The 22,500-nt window shown below is 42.4% G+C and overlaps 1 protein-coding gene across 1 annotated transcript in view; it reads left to right on the forward strand.

Annotated features, from left to right (window-relative positions):
- Nucleotides 1-22,500, forward strand: part of LOC122801341 (mucin-19-like) — a 938,154-nt gene that overhangs the window by 391,066 nt on the left and 524,588 nt on the right. Inside the window, exon 25 of the mRNA XM_044070881.1 lies at nt 21,482-21,739. Within this exon, the coding sequence (XP_043926816.1) occupies nt 21,482-21,739 (258 nt within the window). The remainder of the gene's footprint in view (nt 1-21,481; nt 21,740-22,500) is intronic.

Consider the following 22,500-nt stretch of genomic DNA (forward strand, 5'->3'; position numbering starts at 1 on the left):
TATAACAAATGTACTGTGAGTCAATACATTACATTCTTAACTACATTAGGCATAGCCCCTCACTGACATACTTCAAGAGAAACCTTGCTGTATGACTGGGCAACAGACTAGACATCCCTGGGATCATGTGTCCCAGAACCATACAGCCAGGGGGTGGGGGAGCCTGTCCAGTTTGATAGCTGCAAGACATGCTGGGGGAATTGAATGGTGTCGAATTGCCACATTAACATGCACTCTTTAGATCACTAAGTGCCCCTATCACCCTCCACATCCCAAGTCTTCAACAGCTTCCAGCAACTCTGCCTGGAATTGCTTCATTGGCTATGCTTGACCGAGGCTCAGTTACTTCATCAGTGGTGCGGGTTAAGCCAACACACTGTTGCTATGCTTCTAATTGCCCTTGGGCAGATAGGTTGTAGGCTATCTGTGAACCTCTAATGTGAAGGCCATCACAGCCATAATATGTGAATAAACTGACCTTCAGATCACAAACTACAGTGTGAACTCACCATGTAGTCAGAAAACAGTTGAGTACAGCAAGAACATACAGAGCACTGATACTTAGTCACTCCAAAAGCCTATCTTGGAAGCTAGTAGACTTGTATAAGTTTAAGGCTTTCTATTGTTTACCAGTAGGTTACCTACAGGGGAAATGAAAAACAAGCGCAGATGGGGAACATGCATGCAATCATACCATACTGGCCTATGTGTCAGCCTAACACTTTGGAATACTGGCCAAGGCTATTGGCGCCCCCATGGTGCCTTATTTAGGAGAGTCTCGAAGGTGAATACCAGCTCTGTAAACAGCACAATAGCAGATTCAATGAGGATTATGCTGCTCAGCACCAGGGGTTGTAATCACAACATGCATGCAACACACCGGACTCCTCAGGATGGACAACATCAACATTTGTGCATTAACTGAAATCTGTCTTAAGGCTCCTGAGAGCACATCAGCACTACCAGACTACAACCCATAGCACACATTTCAGCCACAGAACATGGACTGAGAGACATGGAGGGTCTGTATCCATATTCATCAGGGATTGCTACACCTTCAGGTTAGTGGGGCAGCATGATACCTCTGTGATCATCCATGTGCAGCTAACATCAGCCACAACTGCAATGTGGAATGTGGCCTGCTAAGGATCACCCTCCATGACCCAGGACCTCAACTCCATCTACCTGGAGACAGTGGAGAACATGACAGTCCTAACATACACCCTGGCATTGGTTGATGTCAACTACCATACCATTAACTGGGAAACATACTCCGGTACTCACTTCCATGACCAGCGCTTCCTGGAATGTATCACCTCATATGCCCTGTATCAGGTGGTAACCTCCCTCATGCGGGGTGGAAACTACTAGATGTGGTCATCACCAACATGGGCAACAGGTGCACCACAGTGGAGGTTAACTGGTCACTGGTTAGATCTGACCATGAACTATTCATTGTTTTCACACCCTAGCATCTACCCCACCCACGGATACCAAAGTGTATACCTTTTCTAAAGTTAAATTTACACTACTAGTGACAGGAGTGGGGGGTTTCTCAGCCCCCACGCTAATGGGAAATACTGCTCAAGATAAAGACAGATTTACAAATGAAGTCTATAAGCACCTACATGGATGTATGGATCGTGCCATCACTGGTAAACCAAGACTCACTCCTCCTAGATAAGGACACTGGTCTGGTGGACCTCTGCAATAAACAGGCTATACTACAGAAGTAGGACAGTGTTCCAGACACACAGCAAATCCCATGAAGGGCAGACATCTGTGACCACTATTAGTATGATACGTAGGTCCCTCATGACATCATCCAAGGCTAACAGCAGGAGAATAAGCAAGGATTTGAAAGATAACCACAAAAGCTTCTTTGGCTATGTCAAGAATCTATGTGGTGACACACAGATTTGCATGTGCCGGTGAAATATAGCACAAAATATGCTGACCCTACTGATATCGCCAACATCCTTGCAGATACATTCGGTGCATGCTTCACCCCCTAAAGAGCCCACAACACTACCCAAAAGGTACAGTATCCCAACCATCAGAGATACACAGGTGGAAATGGCCCTCTCTAACAGCAGAACACAGCATCAATGGTGGCAGATGTTGACCCAGACAGCATCTTGCAAACTGTACAAGACAACCTGCCTCCCACCAAATTAAGTATTCCTACCTCAGCCTCTCTACAGGCTACATGCCCATACAATGGTGTGTGGCAATGGTTATTCCACTCAATCAAGGTGAAATCACAACTGACCATGGTAACTACCACCCCATAAGCCTGACTTGCCTGGTCTGCAATGGTATGGTTCACATCCTCATGGCACTCATTAACAATGACATTGGTAACCTTCAAACACATGACCCAACCCAGGTCAGCTCGGTTGAGTGCAGTTCATGCCTACTTACCCTATTTGATGTCTTACATACAGTCACCAAGATGTTAGATGACGGGGGAGGTGGTTCACACATACTACCTGGACCTCACCAAGGCTTTTGACACCATGTCCCACTCAGGTATTATTGATAAAGACACCAGCCTATACATTCACCCTTACATCACAGGTTAGGTTGCCAACGGGCTTACACACAGAACCCACATGGTACAACTAGCGGTCTCCAGGTCCAACTCTTGAACAGTCACGACTGGTGTCCCACAGGACTCAGTCCTGGGAGCTGTACTGTTTGGCATATACATCTCAGATGAACAGGCAAACACAGGTGGACTACTGCAGACCATGTTTGGCAATGAGTGCAAATTGGGAGCCATGTTTGATTGTCCAGCTGACACAGACATCCCTCAAGGGGCCTCACAGAGAATGTCACAGGGTACCAATGACATGGTATCCAGCCAAGTGCCACTAACTGCATGGTCATTCCATTGTGGAATTGGCACCCACATATTAACACATGAGCAGCAGCCACTTTAATACAGATGAGGTAATGGGGTATCTGGGGACTAAGGTTGATAGTGATCTCCCCTTTGACAATCATATCTCCACAGTAGTTAGGATATCCTTCTATGTAGGCCATCTGATTACTAAAGGATTCCCATCTAGACATACTGGGGTTATAGTGCCCCTTTACTCATCACTCATCAGTCCCATCATAGGGTATAATAACCCATGTGGGATGTCCCTCAGAGGACACGTCCAACAGCTGGGGGTCCACAAATGTATCTCACCAAGGGGAATACTGGCCTCCAACATATGGCCTATGCAGCCAGACTGAATAAACTCCTGCTTTACTCAGTGGCATCTCATTTACCCAGAGATGATGTCCGTTGGCCAACACAGCCATGTCAAACTCAAGCGTGATGGATATGCTCCACCTATGGGAATCCGTGTCACAGTGAGCCACACACTGTAGTGAGCTGACCTTGCCACAACAATAACCGGAAGATGCTGGAGGGACAACTTCCTGTCACAGACACTCCCCATACTTTGGAACAACATCCCATCTGCATTATACAGAGACCCTCACTAACACTCTGCAAAAGAAACCTTGAAGTGTGGATGGGGAATGGTAGATGCACCCCAGGGATCCCGCCATTGGCTCTGTTCCACAGAGGGACAGTTAATGAATCAATGGGGTGGCAAAAGCTGACACATTTTGGCTGGCCTTATGAATGGCCTCTGGCAGTTGGCCAAGTAACTACCTATTAATCTATACATACAGTATCTGCATATACTGATAGCTTAATTTACTGTTCAGGTGTTGACTTGACTTGTGCCAATGGCTGTTGTGTGTGCAATAGTTGAGGGCTGCCTATGTTGGATGCACACAGTAGACTGCCTATACATGACAATTTACATGTAGTCTTGTGTGTGTGTCATCCATTTTTACTGTGTGTGCAGGTGGAGAAAGGTGTCAGTCCCTAGGTGCCTACACTGTCAGTGTGTGTGCTATACTTTTGCCCTTTGGGCATACTGGGTATGCTTCCATCTGCCTACTGGGGCTGGCTCAGGGTGTTCGTGGTCTGAGTACCTCTGTGCCTGTGGGGCCCTTGGCAATGGTGGTGGGCTGTGAGGGCCTTCACCATTCTGTCCCTGCTGCAGCTGTTTCTGCAGGACCATATTGTGTAGTATGGCACACACTATGAAGATGTGGGCACATGTGCCTGGAGAGTACTGCAAGGCTCCACCAGATATGTCCAAGCAATGGAACCGTGATTTCATCATCCCAAACACATGCTCTATGATGATTCCAGTTTGTGCGTGTGCCTCATTATGGAGTTCCTGCATGGGTGTGCATGCATTTCTGATGGGAGTAATCATCCACAGTTCCACTGCATAGCCAGCATCCACCACCAGGTGGCCATTTGGCATGCCCCCCCCGGCAAATAACCGATACAGCTGTGAGGCATACCAGATGTGGGAGTCGTGATAGCTTCCATGGCTGCCAGCGCACACATCCATGATAATGCACTGGGCATTGCACACAACCTGGCAGTTGATGGAGGGGTATCCCTTGCAGTTTATGTAGCACCTACCCTGCTCACCGGGTGGTGACTTGATGTGTATGTGATTGCAGTCTATTGCACCCAGTACTTCTGGATATTCTGCCACATGGTGGAAGAGAAGCATATTGCTGGCCAACTCCTCCTGCGTTCGGGGGAAGTATATGTGCTCATTGGCATGTGGTAACATGGCATCAAGGAACTGGTGTAGTACCCTTGATGCTGATACCTGTGAGATACCCACGATATCCCCAGTTGCTCTTTGAAAGGTACCTGTAGCTAGTATTCTCAGACTTACACATGCCTTAATATCCACTGGGATGGGTGCCCCTCTGTTTCTTCTGGCTCTGAAGCGTGGCCGGCACAGCTCCACAAGTTGCTGTAGGGTGTCCCTGTCCACCCTGTAACACTCTACCATCTCCAGATCATGTAGCCCCTGGTAGGCTACCCTGGGTCTGAACACTCTCCTCCTCCTCTGGTGCCTGCGGTGGTCGTGTGCATCATCCTCCACACCACCTTCAGTCTCCAACACATGCTGGTAGATTAAAGCTATGGCAGCCCCTAACATGTACATAATAAAAGTTCCCCATCTGTATACACCACTGGTGCAGAGTGTATGGGAATGCACAAATGTGTGTGAGGTGCTTTCACACTTTATAGTATTGTGCTATGGATCCTGCTGATGTAAGTGGGTGTGTATGAGCTATTCCAGCTGCTGCATGTCTTAATTATGGATTTTGCAATGAGTACTGCAAGTATGGGGCCTTTACTGTGCAGATCCTACTTGCCTGCCTTGATTAATCTGTTGCCCTTTAATTCACTTTTAGACCTGGATCCCCTCCCATTATCAGGCATGCATCCACCTGCCGTCTTTCTTGTTTTGTACTTTCCCTACCCAGTCATGGCAAAATGTGCCTTGTAGCTGATATACTGCATATCGACTATGTTCTGCTTTGACACTTTGCTGTTTTCTTTGCAGTACAGCCCCTCCCCTTCCCTGTTCTCCAGGTAGCTGCTTGCAGCCTTGTTAGCTGTTGTCAATGGCCCACTGTAGGCTCCTAGGTGTTAATTAGTCATTTGTACTCCAGTTTCACTGCTGCAGAATTTCCTTATTTCTTTCCTGTATCATTCCTGCTTCAGCTGCAGTGCGTGCCACACATACCCACTTACCTGGTTTACGCGAGTTTTCATCTCCGTTCACATGCATACTCGGTTACCTTGTGTACTCTCAGCTAAGCATACCTGTGTGCAATTCGACACACCCCTATCCTGCAGCTTTGCCTAGCTAGGGCAGACCGGTTTAGCAATGCTCCAATGCAATTGTGACGCAACCCTCTCTTGATGTCATCTTTATCTCAAGGGCTCACCTCGGTGTTATAATGCTACATTGTGAGGTGCATCCTTACACCAATGGGGAAACTGCGATTCACTATTACTCCTCTCATTTGCATGGCATTGTCTACTAATTCCTAGCTACTGCACATAACACTGTCACTGCCCCTTAGCAACCCTTGCGCCATGAGTATGGTGTAGCATGCCTGCCATTGACTATTATGGGGAAATTATGATATGTGTTTCATTGCAGTTTTATTCTATATTTTTATATATTCCTTGCGATCCAGTTGGTGCACCGCTGCCCTGTGCCTCCACGTCGAAATAGTGCGACTCTATATATTAAATGTTAATTTTATATTTTGTACATTTTTTTATGCCAATGGCTATATATTTAGCTATTGGCATATATTAACAATATAATACATGTTTTTGGTCGGCTGTCATGGCTCCAATTTTATGTTTGCAAAAATGTAAACCGTTTTCTACGGTTTACATTTCTGCATGCTTACACTATGCCTGCACCACTTCCTGAATCGCTACATACCTTCATTTGCATGCTACACTGCTGCACATGGGGTAATTAGCATACAAGGCTCAGGAGTTGTGTGGGCGTATTGTACACAGGTAGTGCACATGAGAACAGCTCATACCTGAATCGCTCGGCCGCCATCTTTGGTGTTAGAACGCCAAAGCTACGCCTGCACCTGGAGCAAGCTTCATGAATCCTGGGGTGCAAGTATACTATCTGCAACTGTATAATGGTCAGGTAGCCAACCCAGCACCCCAATATGGTCTGCAAACATCACACATATTCCCATCCACTAGGGGTTAAATGTGTACACCTGCATTCCAAGTAGTAATACACAGTTCACCTACTATCTCTGTTATTACATGTATCTCAAGCATGTGTGTTCAAGTGTCACTGCAGTCTTATGTGACACTCTACCTACATTACCAGGTCAGAATTTGTTACCAGGTGAGCTCTAGGCACATATTAGTCAGTCATCACAAAGCAAGTGGCTCAGTAGCTCAGTTTGCTAAATGATATATATGTTGTTCATTTTTCCATATACTAACCGTGGTTTGAATCCAGGGACAAGTACTAATATATATTTATAGAAACAGACAAGTACTACTAAATATGTATAGAAACAGTTATGTATTGCTAACAGATGTTCTCCGCACAGGAACTACAGGTAAATAAATTGTCTGTAGTAGTTATTCCAATGGTATACTAATTTGTGTGTCCATATGTATTAGTGTGTAAACAGCATTCCACAGCAAGGTGATAAGACTTCATTAAATTAAACATCTACAAGTACACTGCTATTCCAAGTTACTAAAAGAAATAAAACTGTTTATTGTTATGGTTGTATGCCTGGTACATCTGTGAATGTCTGCTGATAATCCCATGCCTACCAAGGATGGCAGGATACATGTAAACTCTCTGTATTATGCACAATACATGTTTCTCAAGTCTCACGCTGTCACGGATAGTGATTACTGTTGCCAAAATCCATGGACAGAGATATAACATCCATTCAAAGTATGTCAGTAGCACACTCACACAACATCAGTGCACATTACACCTTGGTCAATCGAAGTATGTCAGTAGCACTCTCACACAACATCAGTGCACAGTACACCTTGGTAGTCATGTATGTTCCCCTGACATGTAATACTCCCCTGTAGTTGTGTACTTGTGGGTATTACAGCTTGGCCTATACTGTCCTATGTGGATAGCTTGATAGGTATGTACATGCTACAGAAGATATAGAACACTTGTAGACATAAAAGTGAGGGTAGATCTGTCGAGTATAGAACGGTACTGTTGCCATAAATATAAGCCTATATTGCTGTAAATGGAATATCTCTCTGTCCCCCCCCAACCCTTATCTGCATCACAGATATTATTGTTATACTACAGGTATGGTTTCTATTTCACATATGTTGTTCTCAAAACCTTATTTTGGTCCTTGTGTTTAACTATTGCTACATATTACAATGGTTGCATACTAACATACCTTGTTGAAATACCAGTGTTGTTGGCCTTTTGCCATAACTGTTACTGGTCTGCCGTTACAGTACTGACTGTTATCCCATTTATTGTTGTGTTCTGTATGCTATGTCATTGTATTGTTTTGGGTAATTGGAACACCCATGCACACTGTTATAACTAACATTGAAATGTTCTGTGCATGACTAACCTATACACTTTGAAAAACCTCAACACACTAGCATGTGTTGGTAGACTGGTACCTGCGGACCCATCTACCCCTCCTCATCTGGCCATGACACCAGGTCCCAGCACATCTGGGACCAAACCTGGAGGTGGCCCATCTGCTGGTCCTCCACCACCAATGGGTGGAACCAACTCAGGGGATGTTTTGTCCACCTCCTGGTGCAGGTGTGAAAGGGAGTGGTCACCCAGCAACAGCTCCTAGGGATGGTGCTTAGGATTCTCCAGCATGGTATGGACAATCAACTGCTCCAGATCGAGGACAGACTGGCACACCTGGAGGGGTAGGACGGGTCCAGTGCCCAGCCCCCAGCACAGCCACCTTTGGGGCGAGGAAAGAGCAGTGGTGACTGCCCATGAGAGCTCAGTCCCACTGCTGCTATTTGGGGGCACTTGGTCCTCCGATTCCACAACACCCTCCCCATCCAAGGTATTAACTCACCTCATGTGTCATACACCACCCCTGTTTGCTGTCTTGTCTGTTTGCAAATGCTACCTTTCCTACCCAACTTACCTCCCCACACATACCTATACCCCTTCCCCAATATCTCACTCTCCTTAAAAAAATGGCCATCTGTCCCACAAAAAATATCGTCCCATACATAGTTGTCTATTTCACCCACACCTACACTGCCATCAATCAATTATCACAGCAATTAATCAACAAAGTTATGTCACCCAAACCCCTCCCTCTGGGATGTGAGGCTGCAGATTCCAAATTGTCCACAACATGCACAACTGTTGCTGTAGAAGAAATGGAGAGCTATGGTTCTTTTCTACACCCATCCTACACATCCCTACCTGCCTTTCTTGTTTTTTCCCCCTGCTTTCCTCCATTTCATCACTTTCCTATCACCCCTTTTTTCTTTTCTTTTTTTTTTTTGGAAATAGCACAGGTTTAAATGGGGATAAGCACTGCTTGGCATCGTAGAACATCACGCTAACCCATGCAAACCCACTTAAATCTTTTTAAAACTGCTTTAATCACCTTCTGTCTGTCTGACATTGTTCTGCACATCAGGAAAATTATCATCCTTGCAAGTCTCGAACACAGAACCCTACCAACTATGTTATAGTGCATTAGCCCACTAGCCCACTCTGTTTTGAAAACTAACAGGTGTTTACATAAATGTATCCTGTTTATCAGTGATGCACAGCAGAAAAATATTCAGCCCCTGCCAAGTTTTAAACACAGGACCCTGTCAATTACAGCAACCTACAATACATTTGCAGTGCAGTCTGCAATTGTGTCACAAAAATGTTGCTGGACTGTCCCCATACACCTGTGGTACCACTCACCTATTTGTCGGGTGGTGGATGTATGACTTGGTACTGGTATGCTTCCCATAGGGGACACACAACATTAGATGGCAGTGATGGGAGTGGGCACATAACAACACTGTTTATCACAGCACACAAGACCATAACTGGTATACCTAGGATCATACAAGGTTACTAAGCTACTGGCCCTGAGGCCCTTACAAGTCTAGCCATTAGTTTATTCCCAACAGAATCATCAATCAGCACCTGTTGCCCATGTCACTGAAGGACACAGGCGGGACCCCTGGGACATATTTGTGGTATTCCATCCACTCTTCATGGTTACACTTGCTGTGGGTCTGCATGATACTCTGACATGTATGGGAAGTGCATTCCTGAGACAGGGCAGCCTCTGGGAGACAAACCTGTCACTCCAGCAGGTTTTGTTGATGTCACTTATCAGATTCAGGCCTTTTGTGCTGGTAATGCTTGAGGAATTAGACTCACATATATAGGGCAGCTGTTTAAGGGCAGGGTCCAGCAGTGCCTTGTAGGCATGTCACAGCCCACCTCTGGTCAACCTGTCCAATACCGAGCCAGGCACTACTGATTAGAGGCTGTCTGCATAGGACAGCTGTTGCAGGCCATGGATTACCTTTGTGTGTATTACTATGGCCTTTCCAGTTAGTGCAGATGTCTGGATAGGTGCATATCAGATGGGCCATTGTACTAAATTATTGTTATACTGACTGAGGACTATTCAAAGGTAATGTCTACCTTTTTTCTGGATGCACTCCCTTTACCTATGAGTTGAACCATGTACAAGGCCTTTCTGCCACTGCCATTACATGATGGTTGAATGCAATATTGTTATCAAACTGAGTACCCAGGTCTCTCATCACAAGTTGTATGTTTATGGGCTTGCCAATGATGTGGCAAACAGTGGGGACCATCTCCTTGCCATATGGTATGATGGTACTGTTTTTTGCATTTAGCTTGAGGCCAGGACCTTCACACCAGTCTGTACCAGATGTAAGATCCTGTTGCAGTGTGTTAACATCATTTTATGGGTCAATGACAGACACTACACAGCTTACAGTTGCCACAGCTTAGTCAGTACCTACAAATGTGGGTGGTGGCAGTTAGCATTCATACCTAGATACATGTGGGTTATTTAGGGGTGGTGTCTACTCACAGGGCCTCAACATGTATACATATTGCACACACATAAGCAACACTGAGTAGAGATGCCACCGTAAATGCCCAATGTGGAACATTTCATGTAGTATCATGAGAGTTGGCAGGACAAACCACACCCATGGCAAGTGCAAAGGACAGGACTTCTCTTAGTCTGCCAGTATGACATCTTATTCTTGTAACATTTCCCTAGATTATGCTATGTCTCAGAACATTAAGGTGTTACCAGTTTTGGAATTAGAACCCCTACTTGCCTAGTTGTATGTACTATAGGTTTCCACACTTATTGCATGTGCCAAGGAGCTTATCTGCCTAGAGAGTGGATGACACCAGCAGGCCCTGTAAAGTAATCTAAAGGAGGGAATAACAGGGTGTAACAGGCCCTCAAAATAGGATAACCATCTCACACCCACACACACATGGCAGCCACACTGCTACAGGGGATACGCCTCACACACACACACACACACACACACACACACACACACACACACACACACACACACACACACACACACTCACAGAGTTGTCAGTTTTGAGATTAGAGCCTCTACCTTTCTAGTTGTATATGCTATAGTGCTACGCACTTATCGCATACACCATAGAGCTTATGTGCCTGGGGAGTTTCTGACTGTGTATCTAAAGTGGATGACACCAGCAGGCCCTGTAAAGTAATCCAATGGGGGGATTAACACCATGGAACAGGCCTTAAAATGTATTGACATTGCACACACATAGGTAAGACATGCACACAGCTGCAGGGGAATACACTTACACACTCGCACTGAGCTGCCAATGTTGGGATTAGTATCACTACCTATTTAGCTGTATACACTATAGTGCTATGCACTTATTGCATGAACCACAGAGCGTATGTGCCTGGGGAGTGTCTGACTGTGCATCTAAGGTGGATGACATCAGCAGGCCCTGTAATGTAGGCCAATGGTGGGGGGGGGGTTCACAGGTAGGCATACATAGGCAAGAAATCCACACAGCTGCAAGGTGATATACTTAGTCACACATACTCAAGGTGGCTTATGTGAGATTAGAACCCATACCTACCTACTATTACACATGAGAACTCACCATACTATTTGCACATGCCACTGGTTACAATTGGTGCATGACTGGATGCGGCACTACATCACACTATGTCTTTCTGGGTTTCTCTTTCTCTCTCTCTCTCGCTTTCCCTCTCTCCCCCCTCTGTCTGCTTCTCTCTTTCTCTCTCTCTCTATATATATATCTATATATCTATATATATATATATATATATATATATATATATATATATATATATATATATATATATATGTGTCTATATTAAACACAACAGATCCAGATGTATCTTATACGTGCCACATACAGATAGATAAGGGTAATCATGTCTGATGGGGATAGGCAGAGACAGTTAGGGTATTCATAGCTGTCTGCATGGACAGAGAGAAGATATATGGACATCACAATTCTATAGTCTGATGTGGGTTGGGCTGAATTAGCTAAGTAGGAGCATGCCCAGTATGACCATCATTAATTACAATAGGACTCCAGGCTAGACCTACCTATACTCCAGTCCAGGATTTTTTGTGCTGCAGCCAGTTGTCTACTGAACCTGTTGAAACAGTCCAGCTCCTCCTTCATATAATGCTTGAGATATTTCCTGACTGTGCTGTCTGTAATATCTGACCCATATCTAAAGTGTGTACAGAGTGTAATGGACTGCATATAGTTTTGCATAATTATGTCTAGTACATTTTAAATAACACTGTCATTTCTTGGTACATCAGTAGCAGATCATTATAGATTGATGTGATGAAACGCTGACAGATATTCAGGTTACTGACTCCATACACTGTAGTGACCCCTTGCTACTACACAAACTGTTCTATTCTGCACATTCTACATTTGTCTGGCCAGTAGTTCCTCCTTCCCCTTTTTTTTCCTCCAGTTCCTGGCTTTGTCCATAGTTGCTGCTCTATGTAGTTGTAGGTTTGCTGTAAATGGGATAAGAGATGTAACACCACACACAGAGTTACGGACTTCAAATCTCTGAATGTCTCTGTTTTACAGATTGTCCAGCATTGTGCCCCATATGTTTGCTCTGGTCCTCAGATAGTTTGTGTTGTACTGTTATTATAAGGCTACATGTTGCACATACCTCTCAAACTCTTACAGCCATTAATCTGGACAGGGCCATATATAACAGTGGGACATAGGCCCAAACATGGGGACAAGATTTTAATATTGGTCTTACAAACCTAGACAGTTGGTAGAATTGTTTTGTATTAGCATGCATTTTCCAATGTGTATGAAGTCTGTATCTCAGCTGTCTGTCATTAGTTTCTCACATCAACCTTTATTGATTTGCCAATATTTTGCCAGAAAACTGCAATGTTATGACAAATGGAACAAATATATGAGCTACAAATGTGGACATTCTGCTAAACTCTGTACATTTGTGAGGTATGGATGGTGTCCACTGATTTACTGTAAGTACTAACACAGTCATGTGACAGCCTGTATATTCTGGTGCTACACTGACTTGTTACAGCATGCTGATATACTAGCCACCATCTAGGTTACTCAGGGCTGTGTACTGTCCATATCTGTGGCTCCCTGTGCCTCCATTGTCTCTGTCTTTGTCCAGCTTTCTTTCAGTATCAAATATTGACATATGGACAGTTGGTAGAACTCCTACCATAGGTGTAACTTACATGCAAAACAGTTGGTGCAGCCAGTCTCTAACCATGTATCCCATCAACCATGGTAAAGTACTTACCCACTAAGCCATGACAACCACCAGACAGTGCAGTTTACTTCCTGACACTATAAACCACAGACAAACATAGCACTTTGACCCCTGCATATTGGGGACAAGGTACATGTCACCAGGTTGATTGGGACAGCCCAGGGATTGTATGGTCTGCTGCTATTACCTTGCAAACATACTGTGACTGCAGTTGTATGGGGACATGGGTGTGTTGGGGGTAGGGGACTCTAGCATTCACATTTAAGCATCTGTCCTGTGACCCCGCTGTATGTCATTCCCTCACATGTTGCACTGGGTTTTGATGGCTTGGGGCCTACTGCATATTATGGGTCAGCCAGTATTGGATAGAGAGTTCCTGTTGTCCCTCACAGCTGTCAGTTGTCTGCAGCTATCCTAGTAGCCCACTCTATTCCCTTGCATACATGTGGTAGGTCCATATATATGCTACCACAGTCTACTACCCCATTCATTTGTTGTAAAGAACAGTGACTTACCTTGTGCCATCAGCGGTTGAGATAACAGTGCTTCAAGGCTGTCTCTGTCTGATGCATGCAGTACACAGCCAATACATGGTAAGGTACAGGTTGTGTTGTGTGGCTGGCATCCTTTTTACTATCTATGCGAGTTGGAGTGAGATGTCAGTCCCTAGGACCCTAGGTTGACTGTGCATGTACTATGCATTGCCTCTTTACCAAGGCTGGAGCATACTGGGCATGCCTACATCTACCTACAGGGGTAGGCTTAGGGGGTTCCTCTTCTGACTCCCCCTGTGGCTGTGGGGACCTTGGCACTGGTGGGGGGCTGTATGTCCCTTCTGTGTGATGTTCCTGCCACAGCTGTTTCTGCAGGATCATATTCTATAGCATGGCACATACTGTGAACATGTGTGGACATGTGGCTGGAGAGTACTGCAAGGGTCCACCAGATATACTGAGGCAGTGGAACCATGACTTGAGCAGCCCAAACACATGCTCTATTATGTTCCTAGTTTGTGCATGTGCCTCATTATGGCATTCTTCATTAGGTGTGTGTGCATTTCTGATGGTTGTCATCATCCACGGTTGCAGTGCATACCCAGAATCCCCCAGTAGATGGCTGTATGGGATGTCCCTCCTGGCAAATGTCTGGTACAACTGTGAGGCATGCCAGATGTGGGAGACATGATAGCTGCCAGGGCTGCCAGCACACACATTCATGATAATGCCCTGGGCATTGCACAGAAGCTGGCAGTTGATGGAGTGATAGTCCTTGCAGTTGATGTAGACCCTAACATCTTCACCAGGTGGTGCTTTGATGTGCACATGAGTGCAGTCTATGACACCCAGTATTTTAGGGTAGTATGCTGCATGGTGGAAGAGACGAATATTCCTGATCCTCTCCTCAGGGGTGTGGGCTAAATAAATGTGTTCACTGGCATGTGCTTGCATGGCATCCAGGGTCTGGTGGAGTACCCTGGATGCAGATGTCTGTGAGATACCCATTATATCCCCAGTTGGTCTTTGAAAAGTACCTGTAGCTAATATTCTAAGGGCTACACATACCTTTGTTTCCACTGGGATGGATCCCCCTCTGTTGGCTCTGGGTCTGAGTTGAGGGTGGCAGAGCTTGGTCAGTTCTTGTAGTATGTCCCTATCCACCCTGTACTCTGGGCCTATTGTCAGCATCATCATCTTCACAGATCTCAACCTCAAGCACATACAGATGTAGCAGAGCAAAAGCAGCCCCTCCCATTTTGTCAGTTATAATTCCCACATGTGTACTCCAATATTGGATAGAATGTGGGAAAATCAGATTGTAGGGTGTATGCATACTTTATAGTGATGTGCAGCAGTTGCAACATGTGTGATTGGCTCATTATGCTGCATTCCACCTGATAGGTATATCATTTGGGTTTGAATGGGCCAGTGTCTGTTGAACATGTCTACCTGATTGGCTTTCACAGGCTATTTTTTTCCTATTTCTTTCACTGCTAAGCAGTGCAGCACACCGCACAAACCTACGGCACTAGTGTAAACACTGCTTAGTAGTTTTGACACTCCCCCAACCACGGGCACACTCAGCATTTCTCAACTAGCTAAAACATGCTCAGCAACATCAGACACACCTCCTGCTTAGCTGTGCTTAACTAAGCGCAAACAGGCGCTGCTGAGCTCCAATCCACTTTAACATAGTGTGACACACCACCTTTTGATGTCAGCTACCTGTTCTACCACTGCCTATATGATTCTAGTCCTGCCACGGGTTGTATCTGAGGACTCCATAGCCCTTTTTGCTATTCATTAACCTCAGCTCATTTACTTACAGCTAATTGAGTATACCCTGGATACTTCACTACTCCAGGGCCTGCCTCCATAGTAACCACTGACACATGCCATTGTAATACTCTGCATGCTGAGCACTATAATGCAACATATTTGCAAATGTCTATTTTTCAATTTTTTTACACTTTTTAATTGTTTTCCCACAATGGCATGTTTTTGCGTTGCTGCCCGCCACTCAAACATAATATATGTATTAAAAAAATATTGATTTTTAAATGATTTGCATTGCTTTCTGGACACATTGGACATAATTTGGCCATGTGCATGCCTACGGTAGAATATCCACCCTTTTTTTTTTTTAAGCTTTTACATGCCCTGTTTAAAAATGACAGTCCAGTACATGGTTTCTATCCACATACATTTCTTACACTGACACAGCACCTACACGGGTGCATTTGTGCTTATTGTATCACAAATTAGCCTCATTTGCATGTTTTTCTCCAGCTTATGAGGTGATTTGCATTTGGTGGACACTTCTGTATCTGGACACTCCTATACGCCCCTCTTACCTGTTACCTGGATCGTTCGACAGCCATGTTCTATGTTGGAGCTGTAACACTACGCTTACATGGAGAATCGCTCTGTGTAAGCTTTATTGAATTCCACCCACTGAGTTATAATATGATCAAAACTTTTCCTGTTTAATTCACTTTCTTGATACGCTTCATCAGTCATTATGACGTTCTGTAACAGTCTTATCTGAGATGGGGTCTGGTGTCTGAAAGCTTATTGTGTGTTTTCCTTACTGGTCTGTCAGTCATGGTTTTGAAAAACTTGTTTCTCTAATTCTGTACATTCCAAATGTTTGTGCTAGGCTCCTCTATGTGTAGTGGTGGCTAGCATTGCCCTGTATAGACACAAACATTTTCAAGTTAAAATTGCCCTTAGTATAACTATCTCTGGAACCTTCCCCAGTCCATCTGCTGTTTTAGGAGAAGTTTGATACAAAAATTTATAGGAAAGAAGTGCAAGCTACTCGATATGTACATTCTAGAAGCATGTATGCTAAACATGTTTGTCAGAATGTATTGAAAGGCCAATTCCTCAGAGCTAGCAGGTTAAATACAGAAGATAATGATTTTTGCTACTGAACTAACTTTTATGATTGATGATTTTAAGAAGCGGGGGTATAATGAAGTTATGATAGAAAAAGAGAAAAGGAATGTTATGAATGAATGTGGAACAAAAGGTAAACGATATTTATATGGCCCTTTGAATAAAGATAGTATTGTTAGTGGTAATAGGGAACATAGTTTACGATATATAACCAAATGCTATAGACATACTGGTATGGTTAAAAGAATTATTAAAAAAAATGGTCAATTTTGCAGTCTAGTAGTAATATCATGGATATTGTGGGGATTCAACCAAGCTTTACTTATAGGAGAGTGAAAATTTGAAACAAATACTTTGCTAAAAGGATATGGCTAAAAAAAAGAACCTTAATATTATGAAAAAATGCACTGTACCCTGCCACAACTGTGTCCTTTGTAAAGAATTAACACTGATTTAATTTTTATACATCTCATTACAAAGGCTGAGTTTGATTTTAGGACTTATGCCACATTCTTTACGGATAATGTTATATATCTTGCTAATTGTGAAGCCTGTGACGATTTTTATATAGGGAAAACTAATCAAAAACTTAAAGAGCGTATTAGTTCCCATCTTTCTGATATATGTAGATGTATTAATGAAAATGACGTTTATGAACACATTGCTCAGAAAGGTTCTAATCACAAATTCAAGTTTAGGGTACTACAAAAGATTTTTCCTGATGGTGGAGGGGGTGACCTAGTTGAGCAAACAGAATTAATAGAATATAAATGGACACTTTTTTTAGGGCTGATGTCCCACCAGTACTAAATGCACAACATAATATAAAGCCTGTTCTGAAAGTTAAACACAATTATGTTTAATATTTTGGTATATATATTTATTTAACTGAATATACCTTTAAATGTTCTGCTTATTTATTTGATTGTTAACTACCTCTGTGTCATTGGCTAGCTGATGCAAGGGATAGTATTAAATGTTTTTATGGCATTTTATTTCTGTTAAGCATTGAAAAAGAGTATACCTCGAAAGCTTTGGGTGTGATTTTGCCTACATTAAATTGTGCTGTGGTGAATTGGTATGTTTCCAGATTTTTTTGGCAGTTTGCATAATAATACCCCTTGGGAAATCATATGCCCCTAGAAATAACCACTTAGGAGTAGAACCAGTCATGAGAGATCTGGTAATCAGACAGATAGTAATTTAAACTTTCACCATCATGTGTCCACGGCAGTGAGGAAATTCTTGCATAAGACTCAGCTTATAGATAAGGGCATGGCATCCAGATCTAAATATGTCAGTACCACTGTACTCAGCCCTCATCAGATCAATATTTGAGTACAATGCATATTTTGGCATGTAGCTCACCAAGCACCTGCAACAGTCGGGGCATCTTCAGAGCTTTCACACCAAACAAATGCAGGTTATAACCATATGTGGACAAATTAAAAGCCCTATCACTGTATTCATTCACTTTTCTACCAATTATTGAGGTGTGATCTATGCCTGACCTATAAGGCAGTCACTGGCCCAACCATGATGAAAATGTTGCATATCTGCAAAGGTAACAACTGCATGAGAGTTACCTGCTCTAAGGATCTAAACCTGATCTCTGATATAAATAGATCATGCTAGAGAGATACATATGTGTCCCAGAGATTGCCCCACCTTTGAAATAGGTTTCCTATTCACATGAAGCTTAGCCCTTCCTTAATTATCTTCAACTGCAATCTGAACTAATAAATAGAAGATCAGAAATTCACTCTAGGGTTGGGGCCCACATTGCTTATGGACAGAGGCAGTCTGTAAAACTTGTCAAAACCCCACTTGCTGAGCTTTGTTATCTTTCCCCTAGGAATAGAAAATTAGGTAAAACCTGGGTAAAACTGGCTAGACTTGTAAGGGCTCTTGAGCCATTAGCCTAGTACTCTCCTGTAGACCTATGATCCTACGAGGTATAAACTGAGTGAGTTAAAACAAATAAGAAGATAAAACAGAAGAATGTGAAACAATGACTTGATGATTACAGACAATCAAATAGTGAAACTCAGGTCATATAAAATATTAATAAAGAAATAAGACTGAAGGAGGAGAGCTGAGAAGGCAGATATTATCAGTAATGCTATATACGTATAAATTCATAGTTCTGTCAGTACAGGAACTCACAGACACACACACACAGATACACGGCATCATGTAAGTTTGTTAAGGTTTAATTATACAGGGAATATCAGGTTTGTTTAGTTGGTTAGGCAATTCTCGTTTCCCTTGTAAGAACCAGATTCCAGAATGGTGGTGCTGAGGGGCTTTCTCCTTACATGTTCTGCTGTACATTCCCAGATATAGAGGACGGATATGTGTATTTGATGGTGGTTAGGGCAGGGGGTTCAGGGATCGTACCTAATTATAAAATTTGTGTTTTTCTTTTTTCCATGGTTTTATTAGTATTCTCATTTTTCTGTAACCAATGGCTTTGCAAAACCCCTGTTCTTGCAGTTCTATTATGTACTCCCCTTTTGGTCATTAGGAATGTTTTCATATCTTCACAGGCAGTGGCCATCATCACTTTCAGACTGCCATATAAGATGGTGTAGTTACTGTATGACACTTTTAAAGAAGTTTTCTTTTCTGCCTGGTAATAACTAATAGTTTATGAGGGTGACCACCATATAAGAAATCAATGGAAAAAAAGAGTAGAATTTTGTTCGGGCTTGTGGCACATGGTACATGCGGAAACAGATTGTGTGGTATTAACTGGTCCCAAGTATTTGCCATTTTTTTAATATCTTTTTTTCAACCTTAGCATTGATGTATGGTTAAAATGTTGCAATCACCCAGCCTTCTGTGGTGATATTTTGAGGACTTTAATCCACTACCCTTAAAGCATTCATCTGGACATAAGGCGACTCTCCTGATAAGTAAAGTATTCACAAAGATCCTTGCTTTAGTCTTATCTATTCCCAGGTTTCCCCCCAGCGCAAAGAGAAAAACTTCACAAACAAGTTGTTTTGTCTCAAACTGTAGTAATAACAATTATGGTACTAAGAAAGTGGGTTTAGATGAAGTGTCCATTTAACTTCTTTGACTGCATTTTAATGCAGTTTTTGCTGGTCTGCTTGCACAATTTTGTGGCAGTTTAGTGTTTGTTAAATATATGTATAAGTATACTAACAATCACTGAACAGTGACACGTGGCACATCAAAGTCACAAATGTTGATATAGTTATGTTAACAAACACAGATATGCTACTGCTCATGCTTCAAGTATAATTCTGCACTGCCTACACTTACTGATGCGTGTTTACTGCAACTCCAAGATCCATAATCCCCTGGGAACGGGAATATTCCCCAAACCAGGGGGAATGTCTGTTATCATACAACTGTCATCCATCTGTATTATTAACCAAAGTGTGTCGACAATACAGAGTTCTATTTTTACAAAAGAAATAACCAATACTTGGTTAACCATGTGCATATGCTACAGCTGCAGTTTTCTCCATAAAAGTGATTAATCACGCCACTGGTAAACAATGTCTGTCTTATTACACATTGTCTCTATAAACATTACTTAGAATCATTTCCTGTTCCATTTTACTTTTATTACCTTTCACTTGAATATGCTACATGTAGCTTTTTATTTTCTGACTGAGTAAATTATTGTGCTGCATTTTAGCAAGGGTGTAGCTAGGCACATTATGTGTTCAAAAATGAGTATGTTTTATTCTGACCGTATCTTGGAAATTTCAACACTACAAAGCACAGAATGTTTAGAAATGTGTAAAGGAATATTTTTTGGTCTATGCAATGAATTATTGTTTGAAAGGAATACACCTTTAAGAATATTTGTTTATGGTTATAAATAGAAAATAACACTTCCTTTTTGTCTGGAGGTTGCATTTTGAGGGTTGAGTACATTTTTTAAAAGAATAGTGGGCAACAACATTCTGATTTGAGTACAAAATATAACTTTCTGGCGACACCACTACATTCTGGTTAGTTTGCAATAAAATCTGCTGCAGACTAAAGAACACATGCCTTCCTACTACAAACTGTTTCTCCTGTGTAGTGCATCATCAGAATGTGGGGCTACATGGCATAATATCAGAAAGAAATTTGGTAGCTAGTCAGAATACAGTAAATAGAAACACCAGCTTATTAAACCTTATAGCTCAACTGCAGTAAGGAAAGTAAAAATGTAACCAACACATTTAAGAATTTGAAAGCTGACTTGAGAAGATGGTGCATAATTATAGAAAAAAGAAATGGTAAAAAAAAAAAAGCTGCATTTAATCATTAAAGTAATAAATGATAGGATCAGGATTAATCTAAACCTTAGAGGCAGAATAAACTTGCTTAACGTGTTTTATAAAGATAAACTAATGTCTTTCAGCTTTTCCAGGTTAGGGGTCACCACAGCATAACTCCGGTCCGCTAATGATTGACAGTGGATATTTATGGTGCCAGCCCAATGCCTAACCTTCAAAGAAGGCACACCCATTCATGCACGCACCTACCTGCATGTCTTTACATGTCACTTGACCATGGGGAGGACATGCAAACTCCACACAGAAGATGATCCAGCAGAGAACTGAACCGGAGAACCTCTTGCTGTGAAGTGACAATGCTAACCGCCACATCACCACAGCCTAAGTTGTTTTATAAAGATCACTGAGTGAATTTTCTTATGAAATACATACAACAACAAGGAAATTCATACTCATAGACATTTATTTTGAAATTTGCCAGTAATTATCATAGATGTGTGTGTGTGTATGTGTGAGACATACCATTAGAACAAGATTAACAACTTATTTGTTTCTCTTTCACAGAACCAGTACCTGTCACCAGCCTAAATGTCACCTCTGCTACAACCTCTTCCATCTCCTTATCATGGGGTGCAGTACAAGGCAGCCAGATCACGTACCGACTACAGGCTGTGGGACCATCTAATTCATCCACTACAGTATCAACCACAAGTACCACTTTGTCAGGACTTGTTTCTGGCTTCAGATACAGCATCAGCATTGTGGCAGTTGCTGCAGACAATGTAACATTATCCGATGCTGCTTCTGCTACTGGATATACAAGTAAGTAATTACAGAGCAGCTGCTTTGTGTATTATGAAGTGGAATTGGTAAGGAAATAGCCATCCATCACAAAACTGAAGTTTACAAGTTATGTGACTTCTAGTTTAAGTAAAATCAGGTTCAGAATATTCACCATATGCAGGTTACTAACATTAGCTATAAAAGTCTAAAAAGTGCTTAGCCATTATTCAGAAAATAAGAAATTATTACTATTTCATATATAACATATGTGTTACAGTGTTCTTTCCTTAACACAGTATGTTTCATAGCGCTTCATCTGTGGCATACTCTGCATACATTCTTATAGAATGACTCTGTTTTTAAATGCATTTCTCATTAAGTAGCTAATTACTAGCAGCACTAAATTTACAGTGTCATCCCTTATCTGTTTTTAACTAGAGTTTTCCTTACATTATAAGCTACATTCTATGCTGGGATGGCTTTATCTACCATACTCTACCAGTTTTGTGTAGCATACTTTGTACATGATGCCAGGATTTTGCAAAGTGCAGCTGTACTGACACAATGTCATATTTAAAAACTTTTGCTGTCTTAGTATACCTGTGAATGTTATCTTTTTTTTTGTGGTTCTTAATCATACACCAAATGTTTTATTATAACTTTTTTTTTAATTTATTATTTTTCTTTTACTTCTGGAAATATATATTCACTCCCCTCTCCAAGTGTCTCTCATTCTATTGGTATCCACAGGTACAGCAGTATTTTGTTCATATCTATACATTTTATTGGATCATAATAGC

This window comes from Protopterus annectens, chromosome 4.part1 (genome assembly GCF_019279795.1).
Source record: "Protopterus annectens isolate FY-2018-M chromosome 4.part1, PAN1.0, whole genome shotgun sequence".
Classification (NCBI taxonomy): Eukaryota; Metazoa; Chordata; order Ceratodontiformes; family Protopteridae; genus Protopterus; species Protopterus annectens.